The sequence below is a fragment of the Emiliania huxleyi genome, assembly GCF_000372725.1.
Source record: "Emiliania huxleyi CCMP1516 unplaced genomic scaffold EMIHUscaffold_108, whole genome shotgun sequence".
NCBI classification, from domain to species: Eukaryota; Haptophyta; order Isochrysidales; family Noelaerhabdaceae; genus Emiliania; species Emiliania huxleyi.
Window position 1 is genome coordinate 106,481 of NW_005201912.1, and position 19,961 is coordinate 126,441.

At 65.7% G+C, this 19,961-nt stretch overlaps 5 protein-coding genes across 5 annotated transcripts in view; 2 read left to right on the plus strand and 3 right to left on the minus strand.

Moving 5' to 3' along the window:
* Positions 1 to 1,892: 1,892 nt before the first annotated feature.
* Positions 1,893 to 2,366, minus strand: EMIHUDRAFT_223140 (hypothetical protein; the record flags this gene model as incomplete). Its single annotated transcript, XM_005792317.1, has 1 exon — positions 1,893 to 2,366. The coding sequence occupies one exon, from the start codon at positions 2,364 to 2,366 to the stop codon at positions 1,893 to 1,895; it is 474 nt and encodes a 157-aa protein (XP_005792374.1).
* A 3,734-nt stretch (positions 2,367 to 6,100) lies between these two features.
* On the plus strand, positions 6,101 to 7,214 carry EMIHUDRAFT_466606 (hypothetical protein; the record flags this gene model as incomplete). Its single annotated transcript, XM_005792318.1, has 2 exons — positions 6,101 to 6,671; positions 6,745 to 7,214. The coding sequence occupies exons 1-2, from the start codon at positions 6,182 to 6,184 to the stop codon at positions 7,212 to 7,214; spliced, it is 960 nt and encodes a 319-aa protein (XP_005792375.1). The 5' UTR covers positions 6,101 to 6,181.
* Positions 7,215 to 10,281: 3,067 nt separating this feature from the next.
* Positions 10,282 to 10,500, minus strand: EMIHUDRAFT_69852 (hypothetical protein; the record flags this gene model as incomplete). The annotated part of the gene is made up of 1 exon (XM_005792319.1): positions 10,282 to 10,500. A coding segment is annotated over one exon (219 nt), but the record flags the coding sequence as incomplete, so codon positions are not given.
* Positions 10,501 to 15,027: 4,527 nt separating this feature from the next.
* Positions 15,028 to 15,687, minus strand: EMIHUDRAFT_223144 (hypothetical protein; the record flags this gene model as incomplete). Its single annotated transcript, XM_005792320.1, has 1 exon — positions 15,028 to 15,687. The coding sequence occupies one exon, from the start codon at positions 15,685 to 15,687 to the stop codon at positions 15,028 to 15,030; it is 660 nt and encodes a 219-aa protein (XP_005792377.1).
* Positions 15,688 to 19,643: 3,956 nt separating this feature from the next.
* EMIHUDRAFT_312920 (hypothetical protein) overlaps positions 19,644 to 19,961 on the plus strand; it is a gene marked incomplete at both ends in the record, with an annotated part of 977 nt that continues 659 nt past the window's right edge. Inside the window, one exon of the mRNA XM_005792321.1 lies at positions 19,644 to 19,886. Within this exon, the coding sequence (XP_005792378.1) occupies positions 19,644 to 19,886 (243 nt within the window). The remainder of the gene's footprint in view (positions 19,887 to 19,961) is intronic.

A 19,961-nucleotide genomic window follows, 5' to 3' on the forward strand; every position in this document is an offset into this window, starting at 1 on the left:
CGGCGTGGGCTGCTGGGGCGGCAGAGAGGGCGGCGCAGAGGGCGGCGGAGGAGAAGGAGGCGGCGCGGCACGCCGAGGAGCTGCTGGCCGAGGTCGAGGCGGAGAAGCGCGCCAAGGGCAAGAAGGGCAAGAAGAAGAAGAAGGGCGGAGGGGCGGGCGGGGCGGGGCCGTCGGAGGAGACGGAGGCGCCAAAGGCAGCCGCAGCCAAGCCCGCGCCGTTGGACAGGGAGGGGCTGCTCCGGCTTCTCGCGGAGCTCCACGAGGACAGGATCCGGTTCGGCATCACGCCGGAGACGTCGGTCGAGGGATTGGCGGAGGCGCTGGGAGAGGCGGCGGGCGAGGCGAGCGAGGAGGAGGGCGACGAGGAGACGGCGGAGGCGGCCGAGGAGGAGGCCGACGAGGCGGGCGAGGCGAGGGAGGTGGCCGCGGAGGCGCGACGGAAGGCGGAGGCCGAGGCGGCCGTGACAGCGGCAGCGGCGGCGGAGGAGGAGGAGGCCGCGGCGGTGGAGGAGGAGGAGGCACTGGCGGCAGCGGAGGCGGTGGCGGAGGCGGCCGTTGCCGCCGCCAAGGCGAAGCGCGCGGCCCGCACAGCCGCCGCCAGGGCCAGGGCAGAGGCGGCCATGGCGGCAGCAGAGGCGGCAGCAGAGCTCTCGTAGCTCTCACACCTCACGGGAGACTCGCCTTGCTGCTTGCTGACACTGTTGCGTGGTTGGGACCCCCCCTGTGGAGCGAGCACGGGTCCCCATGTTATGTCACACAATATGTCTTCTACTTTCTGTGCGGGCCGTGTCTCCAGGCCGGAGGCGACTGTGTGGACCCAGGTCGCACGGTCTGTGTGTCTGACATCGGATGTCTGACATGGACACACTGCAAAATCGGCATGTGCATCTCGCAGCAGCTGAGGACCCGTTTGTCATTTGTACAGAGCAAATATAGAACCTGATCTTTTCTCCCCGCAACTGAGGCCGGGGGTGGTTCCGCATTTTAGCAACTCCGGAGACCGGAGTTGCACCGTCCGTTTCGCGCGCATTAGCGACACGATGCTCTCGACACTCCGCCACTCTGGCGGGAAGAGGAAGGAAGGGCAAGCCGAAGCTGTTGCTGATGGAGACCCCGACGATGGCGACGGCTACGCCGTCAAGATGCTCTGCAGCGTCTCCTCGATGTCGCACGGCCAAGACAAGCAGGTTCTTCGATCGCTGTCCGAAACGCTCGAGCTCGTTCCACCACCCCTCGTAGGCTTTGCCTCTGACCGCCACCGTTCCCAGGCTGCCTAATGGGATGGAAAGGAAGGCTGGGCGAGCGTATAGAAGCGTGCTCGACCTCGTCGTGGCAACCTGCACGGCAGCGCTGGTAGGCGCGATGAGCGTCGTGCCACCTGACCCAAGACGGGTCGCAGGCGTCGCACCGAGCGCGTCGAGACCGTGTCCTGATGTGATCGGCACGGGTGAGTCACGTCGGCGTCAAAGGAGCGACGTGCGACCTGTCAGAGCTTGATCTCCGATCTCAGCGGCGTCGAGTCGTCTCCGGCGCCTGGGTAGTCGACGGGCCCCCGTGGGCGACGGGGGTGCTCTCCCCGGCCGCGGCGGCCGAAAACGGGGGTCGGTATTACGGTGTATTAATGAAGTGATCCACTTGATCCAAGGGTGCCATTGTGCTACAGTATAGAGAGTAGTCATCACAGCACTATAGCCACGAACACCCACACACGATAGAGGGTCAACATATGCTGGAGGTATCGATGCGCGGCGCGTACGCTAGCAGCATTCTCGCGCCGCACAATGTGCACACTCAGCCCGTGACGGCCGAGGGAGCGCGCGACGGCGCATGGCATGAGCGAGGGGAGCCGAGAGGCGAGAGCGCGCCGGTTAATGACGCCTCAGCCCGGGGCGCTAGCTAGTTTCGAACGCCGCCTCCCAGTCCGCAGCATGTGGGGCTAGCGAGGCGGCGAGCGGGGCTGCGGGACTCGAGTCGAACCCCGCCGGCGGCGACTCGAACCCGGCGGGCGGTGAGAGCAAGCTGGACAGCACTGGAGCGCTCGGCGGGGCATACGGCGAGAGGCCGCAGTCGTGGGCTGCACGGATCGTGAATGGCTTGGCGGGCTTCCGCTTCTTTGCCGCAGAGGCCGCCGCCGGGGGCGAGCCTCGCGGCCCCTTCGACGGCACCTCGCCAACTTGCACCGCATCGGATTTGGGGCTCTGCAGTGCCGGCGGCGCTCCGAACGGAGGGTCAAAGAACGGGTTGCCTGACCCTGCGCACGCCGGTGGCGAGCCGACGGCGAGAGCCGTTGGCTCGCGGCCACCGGGGGCAAGGGTAGTAGCCGTGGTGGGGAGCAAGTGCTTGTCGGACGAGCCTGTCGCGAGCATGGCGTCCCGCGCCACAACCCCGACCTGAGACGAGGTGTGTAGGTGTTCTAGGTGAGGTCGCTCCTCCATCTCACGCCACGCACGAGATACAGCCTCGAGGTTGCAGGTAAAGGGCAAGGGCCTTGAGAGCGGTGGTGGTGGGGTGCGCGGTGAAGGCGCGGTGGTGGTGGGCGGCGGCGGTGGTGGTGGTCTTGGGTGGGGGGTTGAATGGGGGTGGAGTGGTGACGTACCTGGAGGTTATTGTTTTGTGCGTGGTGGTGGTGGTGGGGGGGGGGGGGGGTTGCGTGCCTTGGGCGCGCCCGAACCGGAGATATCGTCCATCCCGCCCCACTCGTCGGGAGAGGTGAAGCCTCGGCGGGCCCGGCCGCTCTTCTTTTGCTGCGCGGTGCGACCCCGGACGGCACGCGGGCGGACGCCTGGTGGCAGGGCTGGGGCTAGGATTTGGGGAGTATGCCCCCCAGCCACGGAGGGCGAGCGGAGTGGCGAGGGGTAGGCGCGAGGGGGGCGGTGAATGAAAGATGTGTGGTGGCGACTGTCAGTGGCGAGATGCGAGGGCAGAGAGGGGGAGCGAGTGGCGCCTCGGAAGGCACAGAAGCCAGCGACAACCAGGCAAAAGCCGATGAGAGGCAGGAGACTGACGAGGAGTGCCGGGGACCCGGTGTTCGAGTCTGGTGAGGATGGAGGCGACGGAGGTGACGGAGGCGAAGACGGAGGCGACGGAGGTGACGGCGGCGACAGCGGAGGCGGTGGGGCTGGCGGAGACCGAGGCATCGGGGGCTGCGACGGCGGGCTTGAGGGAACTGGCGGCGACCCGGGTGGTGGCGGCACAAACGGCGGAGAGGGAGGCGGCGGCGACGGCGGGCCCGGAGGGGGCGAAGGCGGCAGAGGCTGGCGAGGTGGCGAGGGGGGGGGCATCGACGGGGGAGGAGAGGAGGGCGGCGGGAGCGGCGGAGGCGCCGGCGGCGGCGGCGAGGGCGGAGCGGGCGACGGGCAGAACCCGCAGGAGAAGTCGCAGGCGCCTGCCAACGGGCACGAGGAGCAGTAGTCGTCGCCGCATTGCGGATCCGCTGTATCTTTTGGGCACCCGGCTTTCAGTTTCTCGGTGCAAGGGTAAGGAGCGACCGGCGGCGGTGACGACGGTGGCGGTGGCAGGAGCGGCGGAGGCGCCGGCGGCGGCGGGGACGGCGGCGGCGATGGCGGCGGCGACACTGGCGGCATCGACGGGGGTGGAGGAGAAGGCGGTGGCGGGTGCGAGCAGAAGCTGCAGGTGAAGTCGCAAAAGTGCGGTTGGTGGCAGTCAAGGCAGAACTGCGTGCCGCACAGACCCTGATTGGCTTGGCAGAACGCAGCTCCCGCCGTTTCTTTGCAGTCCTCATACGGGATGGATGGCGGCAGCGGCGGCGGCGGTAGCAGCGGTGGTGGCGGTAGTGGTGGGCTTTGCGGGGAGGGTGAGAGTGGGCTTTGTGGCGACGGGGTGGGGGAGCTCGGTAACGCCGCCACTTTCACGGCTAGCAGAGGAAACATCATCAGTGCGATTGTGGGACGCTGTCGATCCAAGACGAGTCGTCGACACGGTGCTTGGATTATAAAAAGAATTTTGGACTCGCACTGCAAAGGCGACGGCTTAGAAGCCGTCGCCCTCACAGATGCCGTCCTCCTCACAGAAGGCGTCGCCGGAATGGTAGTTAGGCGGATGGTCGAATCCGCGAGCACCGTGGTGCTCGCCGAGAGGACCATCCCCATCATCCTCCGACTCCATCCCCTCCCCCCCCGTCGCTCCCGCCGCGCCCCCCGCCGGCGCCCGTCGCGGGACTTCCTGCCCCCCCCGCCAGCGCCGCGGGCCGGGCCGCTCCGCAACTCCTCCAGGTCCCCCTCAAAGAGGAGGACCCGCCCCTCCCTCATATAAAAAGAATTTTAACCTAAACTCCGTCGCACGACACTAGGCGAGGGGCCCCGCCACGAGAAGTGCGTTCTGGGGATGCAGAGCGTGCAAAGCGGCTAGGGATGAGGCCACAAAAGAGGCGCGCGAGACAAGGAGGAGAATCGGAGAACGGAGAGACTGGGACGACTGGACACAAGAAGACAGTGAGCCACCCACAGGCTGAATTCCGAACTAAATCAAAATTTCATGGTTCAGGAAGGGGGTCGGCGAGATCCTCTGGAAGGCGGCGAACGTGCTGCAGAACAAGCTGACGCTCATGTGCAAGCCGCGAGGTGTGTAGCCAGCCAGATCCAGCTGCGCAACGCGAGCGGAGCGAGCGAAGCGCCAGGACGATGTGCTCCACGGCGCACGTCCCTTTGTAACGCTTCACACGCCGTCGCTATGACATGCTATGAAAGGGTTCGCGAGCATCGCACAACATCGCCGTTTATCGCATTTTATCGCCAAATATCGCGCGGTATCGCAGTTGCGATATTGTGAAAAATTCCCGCTAGACTAGGGGTAAGTCTGTGGCTAAGTCGAGATGGGGCAGCGAGCGGCCGGTCAGGTCGACTCGCCAATGCCCAGCCCGCTTGTGGCTGCCACGACACATGGCCTCTTGGACCTTGCCGAGCAAGGTCCACTTCGGCTAAATTCACGCCCCAAACGCTACTATTTGCTCAGGCCAAGTCCAGACACACTAGAGGACTGCCTGAGCACACAGGGGCATGTACTACTTACTATACTCACACCTACTATGCTGTTTTCACACCGATCATAATACGCGATCGCGCAGATGGCGTGCAGGAGGCGCTTACAGCCGCCGTCCATCCAGCACGTGCTGCGCCAGCGCGCAGCGGCCAACCGAGGATCCCGCCATCGGTCGCCAACTGCTTGCAACGCACACATCGGCTGCCACCGAGTATGCGGAGTCTGTGTCAGACATCTTTTCCAACGCCGACTTTTCGGGCTCGGCGAAGCGCTACTAGTACCAGAAATCCAAAGGTTTTTCTTGCGGCCTGCTTTTTGCCCGGCCGCACGCAGCGCTAAGCGGGCGTCCTTTTTATCGGGCGTCCTTTGCTCCTCCGCGAGCTGGAAAGCCGCCCAAAAATCTGCCAAAAATTAGGAAGCGCCGGAGATATAACTGGGGCCCCGGACGTAAGTGGGGCGGGCCCGGGCGGGGCCGGTTCCGGGACCGGCGGGGGCACGGGCGGGCCCCGGCCGGGTCAAAAGTGGCCGCTCCCGGGCCGCCGAGCGTGCTTTTGCCGGGCCGGTTTTCTCCTCGCCGGGCCCGCCTCGCGCAAAACAGGCCCGGCAAACCCGCCTGTCCGGGCCCGGCTGTGAGTGAGCGGGCCGGCCTATGTGCCGCAGACGGGCCCGGGCAGGACGGTTTTCTCCACGCCGGGCCCGCCTCGCTCCTCGACCTGCTGATTTGGGCGCTTCGGCCCGGGAGTGGCAAGCCGGGCCCGGCAAAGTGTGTGGGTTGGGTTTGGGAGGGGCAAGCCGGGCCCGGCAGGGCGCGCGGGTCGGGCCAGGCATGGGTCCGAGCCGGGCCCCGCAGGTGCCCGAGCCGGGCTCGGCCTGGCCCGGCGCCCCACTAAGCAAATCGACCCGTTTCCCATCCAATATCTCCCACTCGGCCGCGGAGGCCCCAATTGAGAGCGGGGCCCGGGAAAGGGGGTTTATACTGGTCGTGGTTACCCCTCGCACGACCCCGGGCGACAGCGGGGGACCCCGCAGCAGCGAACCCGCCACTTCCCGCGAGCCCGCGATGCCACACGCTCGCCTCGCTGGCCTTCTTCTGCCGGCTTTGCTGCAGTCGGTTCGATGCCTCGCTCTCGAGCCTCCCGTCCGCCCCGCGCCACCGGCGTTGCGCCGGCCGCGTCCGCTTGCCATGAGCGCGAGTGGCGGCATTGGCGGTGGCGACAGCAGCAGTGACCCGGAGCGGTGGGCGAGCCTGAGCGGCTCCGATCTCTCGCGCGAGCTGGCGCGGCGCTCCACGCTCAGCTCTCGCGTGCGCACGTCTGCGCCCGTCCGCTTCTCGCTCGCGGCAGCTGCCGATGGCCGGCAATTTCTTGTCTCGTTTGCGCGCTTCTGGACGGGCCTCGGCGCGGCGGTGCCGGTGAACCGGCTCATGCTGGCCCTGATCGTCGCGGCCTACGGGCTGCAGGGCGTCTGCGGCCGCGCAATGCTCTACGCGGGCGCGCGGATGAACCAGGCCATTCTGGTGGGGCAGTGGCACCGGCTGATCACGCCGATCTGGCTCCACGGCTCGCTGATGCACCTCGCCTCCAACAGCTACTCCCTGTGGCACCTGGGCCCGCAGGCGGAGGCGCTCTTTGGCGCCGAGCGCTTCCTGCTCCTCTACGTGCTCTCGGGCGTCGGCGGGAGACCCGCCTCGGGGTCTGGGTTGTGCCGGGGGCCCTCCCCTGAACCTTCTCGAGAACCTTCGCGTAGGCGGGAACCTGCTCGGGCTGTGGATGGGCGCGGCGAGGAGCATGTCGGTCGGCGCCTCTGGCGCGGTCTTTGGCCTGATGGGCGGCTTGGCCGGCCACGCACTTCGCACCTACGGCGTCGCGGGCGCGTCGCAGACCCTCTCGTCCGTCTCGCGCATCCTCCTCCTCAACCTCTTCATCGGCAGCCGGCGCGGCTCGGGCATCGACAACCTCGGCCACGTCGGCGGCTTCCTCGCCGGCGGCGCGCTCGGCGTCCTGCTCGCGCGCGGCTCGCCCGGCGACCGCAGCGCGAGCCGAGGGCCGGTGTGGCGCGACGAGCCCCGCGACGAGCCGCGCGCGGACTCCACCTCCGCCGCCCTCGGCGCGGTGGCGGTGCGCGCGGCGACGGTGGCGGTGTGGGCGGCGCTCGCGCTGAGCACGCGCGATTTTGCGGCGATGACGGCCAACCTGCGCGCGCGCGGCTTGCGATGACTATAGAGGAGACGCGGGGACAGCCGTGCCTTAGTCCGTCCAGGTGGAACTCCCCACAAATGTAGAGAGGGCTGGTGGGCTATCCGGCTTTATTGAATGCGTATCATTCTCGTTTTATTCAACCCAAAATCATCGGCACGCCCCGTCCCCGCCCGACACTTGCACTCTCCCGGCTTAGCTCTCAATGCACAACGGAGGCGGCGGGGGTGGGGGGAGGGGGCACTACGCGGCTTTAGCGCCTTTTACCTAGGTTGCTCGCGTGGGGAGTCAGGACAGCAACGCGACTCCGGGAGAGCGCCGCGTCATCGCCACCGGCGCCACCGCCTCCCACGCATTGGCAGCCGGATGGTACCGCTCGACTGTGTTCATCGGGCCGTCGGTGTCATCGTCTCCCACGCCCACGCCGCCGAAAGCATACATGATACAGCGTGCCGCACTGCACTGCCGCGCCTGGGGCGTATCGTGCCACCGTCATGGGCGCCACCGCCTCCCATACGTTCGTCGCGGGATCGTACCGCTCCACCGAGCTGAGGTGGCCGCCGCCGAACCCGCCAACAGCATACAGCTTGCCGTCGAGCACCGCCGCGCCGAGATGAGACCGCGCTGACGCCATCGGCGCCACCGCCTCCCACGCGTTCAGCGCGGGATCGTACCGCTCCACCGATCTGAGTTCGTTGCCGTCGTACCCGCCCACAGCGTACAGCTTGACATCGAGCACCGCCACGTCAAGATCGCCCCGAGCCGCCGACATCGGCGCCACCGCCTCCCATGCTTTCGTCGCCAAGTCGTACCGCTCCACCGAGCTGAGGGCGCCGTCGTTGGGCTCCCAGCCGCCCACTGCATAGAACTTGCCGTCAAGCACCGCCTTACCGACATTGAATCGTGTCGTCGGCATCGGCGGCATAGTCTCCGCTTACCCCTCCCACTCGTTCGTAGAGGGGTCGTACCGCTCGAGCGAGTTGAGCACCTCGCCATAGCCGAGGCCGCCGACCACGAGCAGGCGCGGCCGCTCGCGCTTCTTCAGCGTCTCCTTCCAGCCGCGGCGCCACGCGCGGCACGTCCCCTTGGCGGCGTGCTCCGTGGTCGGCAGCTGGGCGAGGATGTGCGGGGCGAGGTCCGGCGAGAGGAGGACCTCGGAGAGGATCCAGGGCATGAAGGTTTGCAGCGAGAATCGGCGAGGGATTGCGCGAAGAGAAGCGTAGGAAAGAGTTTTACAACAAACCAACAGAAAACTCCCTCGCACGGGACACTGGCTGGGCACGGGACTGGCGCGCACTGGCACTAAACACACACACAGGTACACCACTTGGGTTGTCCGTTTTCTTTCTTTCTTTCGATAGGAAGAGGCAGACGCGCCCCAAGGGGGTGGGCGACGGAAGTGGCGACGGCTCTAGCACCACACTCCTCCTCCTTAAAATCCCCTGTGAGCTGTGTGGTGGCGGCGTGCCGTCCTCCCATCGCCATCCTCCCTCCCTTCGGTTGTCTGTTTTCTTTTTTTCATAGGCTGTCACATACAGTACGCGCGCATACATTGCGGTATTTTAATAAATAACGAGCCTGTAACGAGCCAGATGTTGACGTGTTTAACCATTTTAACGGCGTGTGTCGTCCTATCCGCTATTTGGACCAGGTACCAATTTTGTCGAATTTATTTCAAAATCTGCAGGCGCGGAGCGCCTGCGAAAATTTTGAAGAAATTTGCAGTCCCGCGGGCCTGATTTTCATCAAGATCTTTCAAATTTGCGGTGTGGAGTTGGGGGGTGTGGGTTAGGTTAGGGTTATTAGGGTTAGAGGGTTAGGGTTAGGGTTAGGGTTAGGGTTAGGGTCAGGGTTAGTCTGGTTGTGTCTGCATATGCTACGGGTCCCTAGTATGGGTTCGTCCCCTGTTCACAGCAGTGCGGGGTCCCCTGGGGGTAGGGGACCCCCGGGGAGTACCAGTATGGATTTCTTTTTCGGCCGCCAATTCCAGGGCTGCATTTCTTCTTCGGGCGGGCGGAAAAAAAAGTGGCGGTGATTGCAATTTGAGAGTGGTATATGCCAGCGTTGCAGGGTTCTGCGCTGGTATCTGGCCCCACAGCGCCGACGACTAAGACTCAGCCCCAAACGCTGACCTACGGCTTTAGGGTTAGGGTTAGGGTTAGGGTTAGGGTTAGGGTTAGGGTTAGTCTTTTCTTGCTTGTGTTTGTATGCCAGCGTTGCAGAGTTCTGCGCTGGGATCTGGCCCCAGCGCCGACGAGTAAGACTCAGCACCGCACGCTGACCCCACCAAATGCCGCCTCAGGGCGCCACAGGCCGCCAGCCACCTCTTACACGCGGCCCGGCGCCCTCTCGCGGCAAAAGGGTCGAGCGAGCGGGCAGAGTCGCGATGTCTGCGCACCCGCGTGCCGATGGGCGGCACACGCAACCGAGAGAGGCCCTGTCGCGCCGCCAGTAGCGTTCTCCGCACTCCCCACGCCACCAATTGCCGCCTCAGGGCGCCAGCCACCTCTTACACGCGGCCGGCGCCCTCTCGCGGCAAAAGGGTCGAGCGAGCGGGCAGAGTCGCGATGTCTGCGCACCCGCGTGCCAATGGGCGGCACACGCAGCGGAGAGAGGCCCTGTCGCGCCGCCAGTAGCGTTCCGCACTCCCCACGCCACCAATTGCCGCCTCAGGGCGCCAGCCACCTCTTACACGCGGCCGGCGCCCTCTCGCGGCAAAAGGGTCGAGCGAGCGGGCAGAGTCGCGATGTCCCTGCGCACCCGCGTGTTCGCCGCCTATATGCTCTATCCTGTGCCAAGACGGACACATTTTGACAATCAAAATCTACCTCAAAATTTGCGGCCGCCCCTCGAAATTTGCTGATCAAAATTTGCGGTGGCCCGGATCGAAACCTGTACTTTGGCCAATCCGCTATCCCTCCCGCTTGCGTCGTCTGTTTTCTTTCTAGACGTTGAAAAAAGAAATCGTCCGTCCAAGTGCTCCAAGTGCATGACCACGGATCGGCGACGGCTAGCACCACTATCTGGCACGACCAGGAGGGAGAAGGACGGCAGCGTGTGTGGCGCATCAAACCGTGTGTGCGAGCGTTCAAGCCCGCGCCTGCTGCCACTCACGAATCTGCCGGCGCAGCGTGTGGTTGGGGGCGAGGAAGCTGTGCACGAGTGCCTCGCCCGTCATCGGGCTCGTCGACTTGGTCGCGAGCCAGCGCTCGATCGCCGACCGCTCGTACGAATGCCCGTCCGCCGCCATCACCGGGTCACTCATGATCTCGGTCGTGATCGGGCAGATGAAGTCAGCCGGCGGCTCCTCCTCCCTTGGAGCGACGCGGACGGAGGCGGCCGCGAGGGCGCTGCAGAGGGAGGCGGCGGCGAGGGTGACGCGGACGGCGACGGCGGCGACGGCGAGGCGGACGGAGGCGGCGGCGAGGGCGAGGCGGACGGAGGCGGCGGCGACGGCGAGGCGGAGGGAGGCGGCGGCGACGGCGAGGCGGAGGGAGGCGGCGGCGACGGCGACGCGGAGTGAGGCGGCGGCGACGGCGAGGCGGAGGGAGGCGGCGGCGACGGTGGCGGAGGCGAGGCGGATGGTGGCGGCGGCGAGTTCGAGCGAGGCGGCGGCGACGGCGAAGCGGACGGAGGCGGGGGCGACGGCGATGCAGATGGCGGCGGCGACGGCGACGGCGAGGCGGAGGGAGGCGGCGGCGACGGTGGCGGAGGCGAGGCGGATGGTGGCGGCGGCGAGTTCGAGCGAGGCGGCGGCGACGGCGAAGCGGACGGAGGCGGCGGCGACGGCGATGCAGATGGCGGCGGCGGCGGCGACGGCGAGGCGGAGGGCGACGGTCTCCTCGAGCGCTGCCGCAAGCTCCGCCTCCTCCGTCGCCGCCACCGCCTTCTCCGCCGCCTCCTCTGCCGGCGCCGCGGGCTCTTGCGACGGCCCAGCGCCGCCCCCGCCGCCCTTCTTCTTCTTCTTGCCCCCCTTCTTGGCCTTCTTCTTCTCCTTGGCGCGCTTCTCCGCCTCCTCCTCCGCCAGCAGCTCCGCGGCGTGCCGCGCCGCCTCCGCCTCCGCCGCCGCTCTCACCGCCTCCCTCGACCTCTCAAGGGCGAGATCGGCGGCAAGCCCGGTCTCGGTGGCGCGCCAAATCTCCTCGACGGCGGCAGCGACCACCGCCCGCCGCTCATCGTCCGCTGCCCGCTTGGCCGCCTCTGTCGCCAGCGCCCCAGCACGCCGCGTCGCCTCCGCCGCCGCCTCAAAAGCGCGCTCGCACTCGGTGTGGCCCTGCTCCTTGGCTAGCTGCAGCGCCGTCTCGCCGTGCGGAGTGCGCGCCGCCTTGTCTGCGCCCGCACGCAGCAGGCAGAGCACGACCGACGCTTTGCCTTCGTAGCACGCAATTTGCAACGGCGTGAAAGACAGCGGCGTGGCGCTATTGTTCATGGCGTGGTCGACTGCCGCGCCAGCCTCGAGGAGCAGCCTTGTGCACTCAACCTTGCCCTCCCGGCACGCGACATATAGCGGCGTAAAGCCATTATCAGCAGCTTGGTTGACCGCCGCGCCGGCCTCGAGGAGCAGCCTTGTGCACTCAACCTTGCCCTCCCGGCACGCGACATATAGCGGCGTAAAGCCATTATCAGCAGCTTGGTTGACCGCCGAGCTGGCGTCGAGGAGCAGCCGGGCGCACTCGAGCTGGCCCTCCTGGCACGCGATGAGCAGCGGCGTGGCGCCATTCTGCTTGGCCTGGTCGACTGCCGCACGCGCCTCGAGAAGCAGCTGGACGCACTCGAGGTGGCCGTTCTCGCTCGCGATGAGCAGCGGCGTGAAGCCGCCATCCGCCGCTTGTTCGACGGCCGCGCCAGCCTCGAGAAGCAGCTGGGCGCACTCGAGCTGGCCCTTCTGGCACGCCATGAACAGCGGCGTGGCGCCGTCGTCCATGGCTTGGTTGACCGCCGCGCTGGACTCGAGAAGCAGCCGCACGCACTCGAGCTGGCCCTCCTGGCACGCGATGTACAGCGGCGTGGCGCCGTCATCCGTAGCTTGGTCAGCGTCAGCGTTGGCGCCGAGGAGCAGCCGAACGCAGTCGAGCTGGCCCTCATAGCACGCGATGAACAGCGCGGTGGAGCCACAGCCCGTCGTCGCCCCCACGCTCGCGCCGCTCTCGAGCAGCAGCCGCACGGCGTCGATCTGCCCGTGGGCAGCGGCCCAGGTCAGCAGCGTGAAGAGGTTCTTGGCCTCCAGCCGGGTGTCGAGCAGGGCCGTGAGCGCCGGGCCGCGCGTCCGCCCGGCGAGGTAGGCGCGCAGCAAGGTCAGGTTTCCCTCGGCCAGGTCGGAGAGCAGGGCCGGGCTGATGGCGCGCCGCTCCGATGAACTCCAGCGGAACCAGCGGCTGATGTACTGCTGCATCGTGGAAATCGAACAAGAAATCGTGGGCCGTCCCGCCACCACCTCCTGGACGCGCTTTTTGAAGGTCTCGACGCACTCGGCGGAGCCCAGCTCTTTGGCCAGCTGCAGCGCCGTCTTGCCGTTCGCACTGCGCGCCGCCGTGTCTGCGCCCGCCCGCAGCAAGCGCCGCACAATGGCGGAGTGGTTCAAGAAGACGGCGTACATCAGCGCGGTGCAGCCTTCGCTGCTGTGCAGGTTGATCTCCGCGCCGTGCCGAATCAGCAACTCGACCATCCGCTCGTGGCCGTAGAAGGCGGCGGCCATCAGCGCGGTGCCGCCGCTGCTGCTCTGCATGTTGATCTCCGCGCCGTGCTGCAGCAGCAACTCGACCACCCGCTCGTGGCCGCTGTGGGCGGCCCACTCCAGCGCGGTGCCGCCGCCGCTGTTCTGCTGGTTGATCTCCGCGCCGCACCGAATCAGCAGCTCGACCACCCGCTCGTGGCCTTGGTCGGCGGCGGCTATCAGCGCGGTGCCGCCGTCGCTCCTCTGCAGGTTGATCTGCGCCCCGTGCCGCAGCAGCAACTTGATCACCCGCTCATGGCCTGCGCCGGCGGCGCACATCAGCAGCGAGATGTCGCTCACCTCGTCTCTCTCGTACGTCGCGTCGGCCCGCCCGCCGCCCTTGAGCCACGCCAGCACCGCCTCCTCGTCGCCTCGCCCAGCTGCTTGCACAACCGCTTCGGAGCCTCTTGCGACACCGCTCGACGCTTGCTCCGCCGCCGCCACTTGCCGCCGCCGCCCGTTCAACTCGGGACGGGAAGCGAGCCCGCCGAGCACGACGCGCTGCCCAAGCAGTGGCGCGTCTGTAGACTCCGGCATTGCCCTGTACCGCAGCACGCCGCGGAAAAAGTTCGCACCCCTCGACCCCTCGACCCCTCGACCCTCCGAGGGTCGAGGGGTCGAGGCCCCCTCGACCCCTCCGGAGGGGGCCTCCGAGGGGTCGAGGCCCCCCTCGACCCCTCGACCCCCTCGACCCCTCGGCCTGTTTCCCGGCCATTACTGATAGATAGTGGGCGGGCGAAATTCGGCCTCGCGCCCGCCCGCCCATCTGGTTGCAGTCGTGGGCTGCAGCTCTCCTCTCGCCTGTAGCTCTTGGCCGCCACGCTTGATGAGGAGTCGACGCTCGACCGCCTGGAGGCAGAGTGGCGGCGGCCTGATGGTTGCACGTATGCCCTGGCCCGCGACGCTGTGCCTTCTGGGCCTCACCACCGCTTACAGCCGCAATGCGGGATGGGAAAGCGCCTGCAACAGGTGACGCAGGAGACTGGAGTGATGCCTTTGAGGATAGTGAGTGCGACGATGCTGAGGACGATTTTACCTACTGGACGTGGCTCGCACAGAGAGAGGCCATTGACGGCCAGCCAACTACGTACCGCCTACCGCGAGCGACTCTAATAGTGGTATCAATCAGCGCGAATTCGCGGCCAAATGCTTCGACTGGCATGGCACACGCGAGCAAGAACAGCGCCTCGCTGTCTTTTTTGGTATCTCGATCTCTGTGGTCAAGCGGCTAAAGCGGAACTGGGGCTTGACCTTTATCCAGGCCGGAGGCGAGCGCCCAACACTGCCCTCAGACGACGAGCTCCAGGCACTCTGGGATCAAGACCCCTGTCTGACGGTGGAGGCAATCGCAAACAGATATGGTGTGTGCCCACGAACCATACGCAATCACCTAGCAGCTCTTGGATTCCAACGGACACGCCCTGGTCTGCCCGACGACGTTGTGAGAGATGCGCTATTACAGCTAGAACAGGCAAACTTGGACTCGAAGTTGAAAGTTGAAGTTTGTGTCAGAACGGGGACCAAGTTTGTGTCAGAACAAGGCCTACGCCTCAACGTGAGAGTGTCGCCTTGGCGCTTGGGAGGACGTGTTGTGTGTGTTGAGTCCGTCCGTGGCTCGGAGGGAGACTTCAAGACAGGAAGAGGGAAGGAGCGGGGCAACTGGGAATGTCAGAGCCCCTGAGCTGTGAAGAGAGGGGAGGATTTTGCGCTGTTGTCAGAACGTTGTCAGAACGTTGTCAGAACACTGTCAGAACGCTGTCAGAACGCTGTCAGAACGGCCAGGTCTCTGTCAGAACATCTGTGGGAGCTCCACAAACCAGGTTGGAAACGCACAGTGCTGGGGACCCTCTGGTTTCCCTCTGGGTTGCCGGAAACCCTTGGACAGGCCAAGTTCTCTCTCTGTGTTTGGCGCGGGGCGCTGCCATCGCAACTCTGCACACGTGCGCTGATTGGATCGCTGTCCTGTGGCCTGTGTGTGGCTGCGGGGGACGAGCGGCGAACAGGCTTCTTGCAATCTGTTTCTGTTTGTCTCTCTCCGCGACGTCTCCGTACAACTATCTGATTCTGTGTTTGCCTTCAAAGAGAGTAGTAATTGCTGTGGCCTGTAAACTGTGTCGTCTCTCACACAAACTCAACCAGACTAAAAGTCACGGCCACTGCAGCGAGGGTGTCTAAGCAACCATAATCGTACCAATCGGCCGCGCGGAAGCGCACGCCGTACGCTGTTGGCCAGCGGACAGAGTACAGCATGTGCGCCCAATAGCAAGTCGAGCCGAGAGCAACGCGCGGCGCAGAGGGCCATGATGGGTGCGCGAGGGCTAACAACGCCCACCAGAAGCCGACAAAGCGGAAGGCCGCATGTGCCCAGTGCGACGCCGTCTCGTGCCCGCGCGAGTCGAGCGCCATGCCGGCTCGGTACAGAGCGGCAACAGTGATAGGCAGCACGCACGCAGTGACAGCAGGGCGCACTGCGGGCGGTGGAGCGGCTACGCTAAAGACGCAGAGAGCGACAAACTCAAGCCGTGCCACCGCCTTGTCCGCCTTGAAGACGGAGAGGTCGCCAGTGTGCGCCAGCGTGCGCCAGGTGAGCGTCGATACGAGGCAGGCGGCGCACGTGACGGCGAGGAGCAGGGCACCACCGAGGCCGAGCGCGCCAGCGTGGACGCCAAACACGCCGTGGACGCACGGAACCGCCAGCCAGAGGCTCGAGCAGCCGAGGCTGTAGCGAGAGGCCTCGCGGTGGCCGGGTGATGCGTACTTGGCAGAGGCGGCGCAACACATCGGGCGATGCACAGGCCGGTGCCCAGGAGCACAGCGAGCGTGCAGAAGTTACGCCGACAACAGAAAGCAACAAAAAGAATACGCATTGAAGACGAAGAAGTGGACCTATAGGAAGAGGCGGACGCCCAAGGGTGGGCGACGGCTAGCGCACCACACCCCTCTCCTTAAAATCCCTGTGTGGTGGCGGCGTGCCGTTCTCCCATCCCTCCCTTGGGTTGTCTCTGAGGGAGGGTGTAGAGGATGTAGAGTGTAGAGCGCTGTAGAGCTGTAGAGATGTAGAGCGCTCTGGAGCGCTGTAGAGCTGTAGAGCTCTACATCGGGCACGGGACGAACTGCGTGCGTTGTAGAGCGATGTAGAGCGCGATTTTGTTGTAGAGTTTGTTGTAGAGGCTCTACAGCCAACCCGCCGGGAAGGCAGTGACTCAAAGAGGTCGAGTCGCACTAATGGGGTGTCTCCGAGCTTACTGGAGCTCTGATGGACAGCCCTGACTATCCCTGACACACACAGAGTCACTCTGATGGCACACAACACCCCATAACTGCGTCATCACCAGCCTGCCATGCGTCGCCGGTGCCGCATTCGTCGCAGTGCTTCTTTAGCAGGCGATGGACTGTCGGCGGCGAGGACGGTCGCATTTGCGCAAGGCGAGGCGAGCATTCAGACGCGTTGCATGCGCCATGACTCGCGCCAGCGCGTGCGGGAGCTCCTGGCTGAGCGTTGAGTCCAGGCGAGTTGCGCTGGCCACGATCGCTACGCCGAGCCGAGCTGACGCGCCGAGGCGCCGGCCAGTCGCAGCCGTGAGGCATGCCACAGCAGCAGAGGCACCTCCCACCCATTGGGCGGGCAGACAGAAGGCCAGGGCAGCACTGGCGAGTGCAACGCGCCTCATGTCGGAGAGCGACCGTGCCTCGTTCGCCGCTTTTGATGTAGAGTTTGTTGTAGAGATTTCACGTTGTAGAGCGCCTCTACATCGCTCTACAACGCACGCAGTTCGTCCCGCGGCGGATGTAGAGCTCTACAGCTCTACAGCGCTCTACAGCGCTCCAGAGCGCTCTACATCTCTACAGCTCTACAGCGCTCTACACTCTACATCCTCTACACCCTCCCTCAGGGTTGTCTGTTTTCTTTCTTTCTTTTAGAGAGTGGACCTGAGCAACTATTGACTCCGTGGGGTGTCTGTCCCCTTATTTTTCTTTTTTTGGCGGCAAATGATCGCAGTGGGCGTCAGAGTCGTCCTTGCGCGAGGAGAGCTCGATAAACTCGGGGGGCCAAAATATGCGGCGAGGAGGGCAGAGCTGCGCTGAGGAAGGGTGTAGAGGATGTAGAGTGTAGAGCGCGGTAGAGCTGTAGAGATGTAGAGCGCTCTGGAGCGCTGTAGTGTGTAGAGCAATGTAGAGCTGTAGAGCTCTACATCCGGCGCGTGACGAAGCGCCTGCGTTGTAGAGCGATGTAGAGGCGCTCTACAACGCGAAATCTCTACAACAACTCTACATGATAAGCGGCGAACGAGGCACGGTCGCTCTCCGACATGAGGCGCGTTGCACTTGCCAGTGCTGCCCTGGCCTTCTGTCTGCCCGCCCAATGGGTGGCAGGTGCCTCTGCTGCTATGGCATGCCTCACGGCTGCGACTGGCCGGCGCCTCGGCGCGTCAGCTCGGCTCGGCGTAGCGATAGTGGCTAGCGCAACTCGCCTGGACTCAACGCTCAGCCAGGAGCTCCCGCACGCGCTGGCGGGCGCAACGGGCATCTTCTCTTCGGGAAACCAGTACACACTCGGCGATGCTATCTTCACTCTGGCTGATGGCGATCAGCTCCCCGCCGGTGGCCGGCTGCCACACACTACCTCGCCTACTTTGACGGCCAATAGCAGCTTCGCTCTGAGACTCCTTCCACCACTCTCTTCTACACCCGCTCTGAGGAGCTCTGCCCGACAGCTGTCGCCGTCGGGATGATTCGGAGAACAGACGCAGCTGAGCCCTGGTGTCGAGGTGTCGAGGCCCGGTGTCGAGGGTGTCGAGCTGCTGTCGAGGGATAGAGGTGTCGTGTGTCGAGGCCTGTCGAGGCCTGTCGAGGCCTGTCGAGGCCTGTCGAGGCCTGTCGAGGCCTGTCGAGGCCTGTCGAGGCCTGTCGGGGGGCCAAAATATGCCGCGAGGAGGGCAGAGCTGCGCTGAGGGAGGGTGTAGAGGATGTAGAGTGTAGAGCGCTGTAGAGCTCGGCAACCTTCTCGGTGACGGTCACGATCGTGCTGCGCATGAAGATGGCCTACTTCAACGCGGTGAGCAGCGCGGTGAGCCCGGGGTACTCGACCCACACGCCTTTGACGCTCTGTCCCTTCTCTAGGTGGGGGAGCTGCAGGTGTGTGCGCCGCACCCGCAGCAGGGACCGATCCCAGCCTTCGAGGGCTATGGGGAGTCGGACCTGCTGACGCAGGAGGAGCTCAAGGAGGAGATCAAGCAGTCGATCTCCTTGATGGTGTCGGCCAGGCCGGCGTGGGGCAAGTACTTGGACCCGCGGCTGCTCACGGCGGCGCGACGCACGCCGGAGCAGGAGGCGGCGGCGGCGAGGCAGGAGGCGGCGAGGGTGGAGAGGCTGGCGGGGGGGGCGGAGGCGGAGGCGGAGGCGGACGAGGACGCGACCCAGGCGTCCGCATTGCCAGCCAGCGTGCTGGCGGAGTCGGGCACGCCGCATCGGCCGTCGCAGGCATCGACAATCGTGCCATCGGCGCCGCAGAGCGACATGACGGACATCGCGGAGCCGCAGATGCGCGCGAGTCGCTGCAAGAGCAGAGCGAGATGCACACAGCCTGATGGTGGAGGCTGTCGCCTCGCTGGTCGGTGGCCTCGACGCCCTCCGCGTGCTCCACACCGCCACCGAGGCTCACGTCGAGGAGAACCGCTTCGCCAACCCTCCTTCAGAGCTCGTGTTTGGGCGCCCAGCACAGGCAGCGCTGGGGGTCGAGCACTGCATGCACATGCACATGTGCATATGCGTTCCCAGGGAGGCTGTGTTGCACGGGCTGCTCGAGGGCACCGCCGCCATCGTGCGGGAGGTGAACACCGCCGGCAGAGCCTCGAGTACGTCCTGCACGCCGAGGCGGGCTCGAGCGAGCGAGCGTACCAGGGCAGCGCGGGCTCAAGCGCGACTGCGACGAACGTGGCCGGGCGCTGGATTGCCGTGTGTGAGTGAGTATTCTTGATACGAAACCACGACGACACACACCAGTCGACTCGCATCGGTTGCCTCCCATGAACGGCGGAGCTATTCTCGCGTCCACACCACACCTGGCTCCAACGTGGACACGCCCATAGCTGGGGACACTACTAGGTCACGCATGGCATCAGAAGTTTTATCTCTGGGCCCCGAAAGGCATCTCTAGCAGCGTCGTTACGCATGCGCCCTCCCCTCCTGGGCGCATGCGCCTCACGTCTCGCCAGAGCATAAGCCCTTGGTGTGCGACGAGACGAGTTTTTCGCCATCGCAGCGAGCAGCAAGCCGCCCGCCGCAATGGCCGCAGCGTGCCGCAATAGCCGGAGGACTGGAGTGCCGAACCGGATTTCGGGCGTGGGCTTTTGCTCGCCTTCCAGGATTAAACCCTAAGAATTCTTTCTGAAGGCGGCTGCGAACATTTTGCTCGGCACGCGAGAGAGGTGGTCGTTGGACACATAATGGAGGCAAACGGCGCCGGTCCGAGCGCGGCGCCGCTCGTGGTGGCGGCGGCGGTGCCGCCGCACGCGCCCGCGCCGGCGCCGCCATTCGTGATGCCGCCGCCGCCGGATTACCCGCATGCCGTGCCTCCCGGCCCGAGGCGCTCCATTCCTCCCCATGTTCACCAGCTTCGGCGCGACATCCGCAACGTCGACCAAGGCTCATGGGTGCTCCCGATTGCGAGCGACAGGTCCGCGCCCGAGGGGGCCGTCCACTACATCCCCATCACCTCGGGCCGCGCCGTCCTCCCGATGGGCATGCCGGCTATTCCCGCCGGCGCCTTCATGGATCGCAACTCGCTCCTCACCGTCACTTGCCCGAGCAGCGTCGAGTTCGTCGGCAGCAGGGCCTTCTTCACCTGCAAGTCGCTCATCTCCGTCACCTTTGCGCACGGCCTCATCGCCGTCAACAGCGCCGCCTTTTACGCCTGCCGCTCCCTCAAGTATGTGTCTCTCCCGGACACCCTCGCCATCCTCGGGCCCGGTGCCTTTGAGGTGAGCTCGCGAGCACACTCCACCGCAAAGGACAGCCCCGTCCCGCCCCTTCGCCCACCTCCCCCCCCCCCCCAC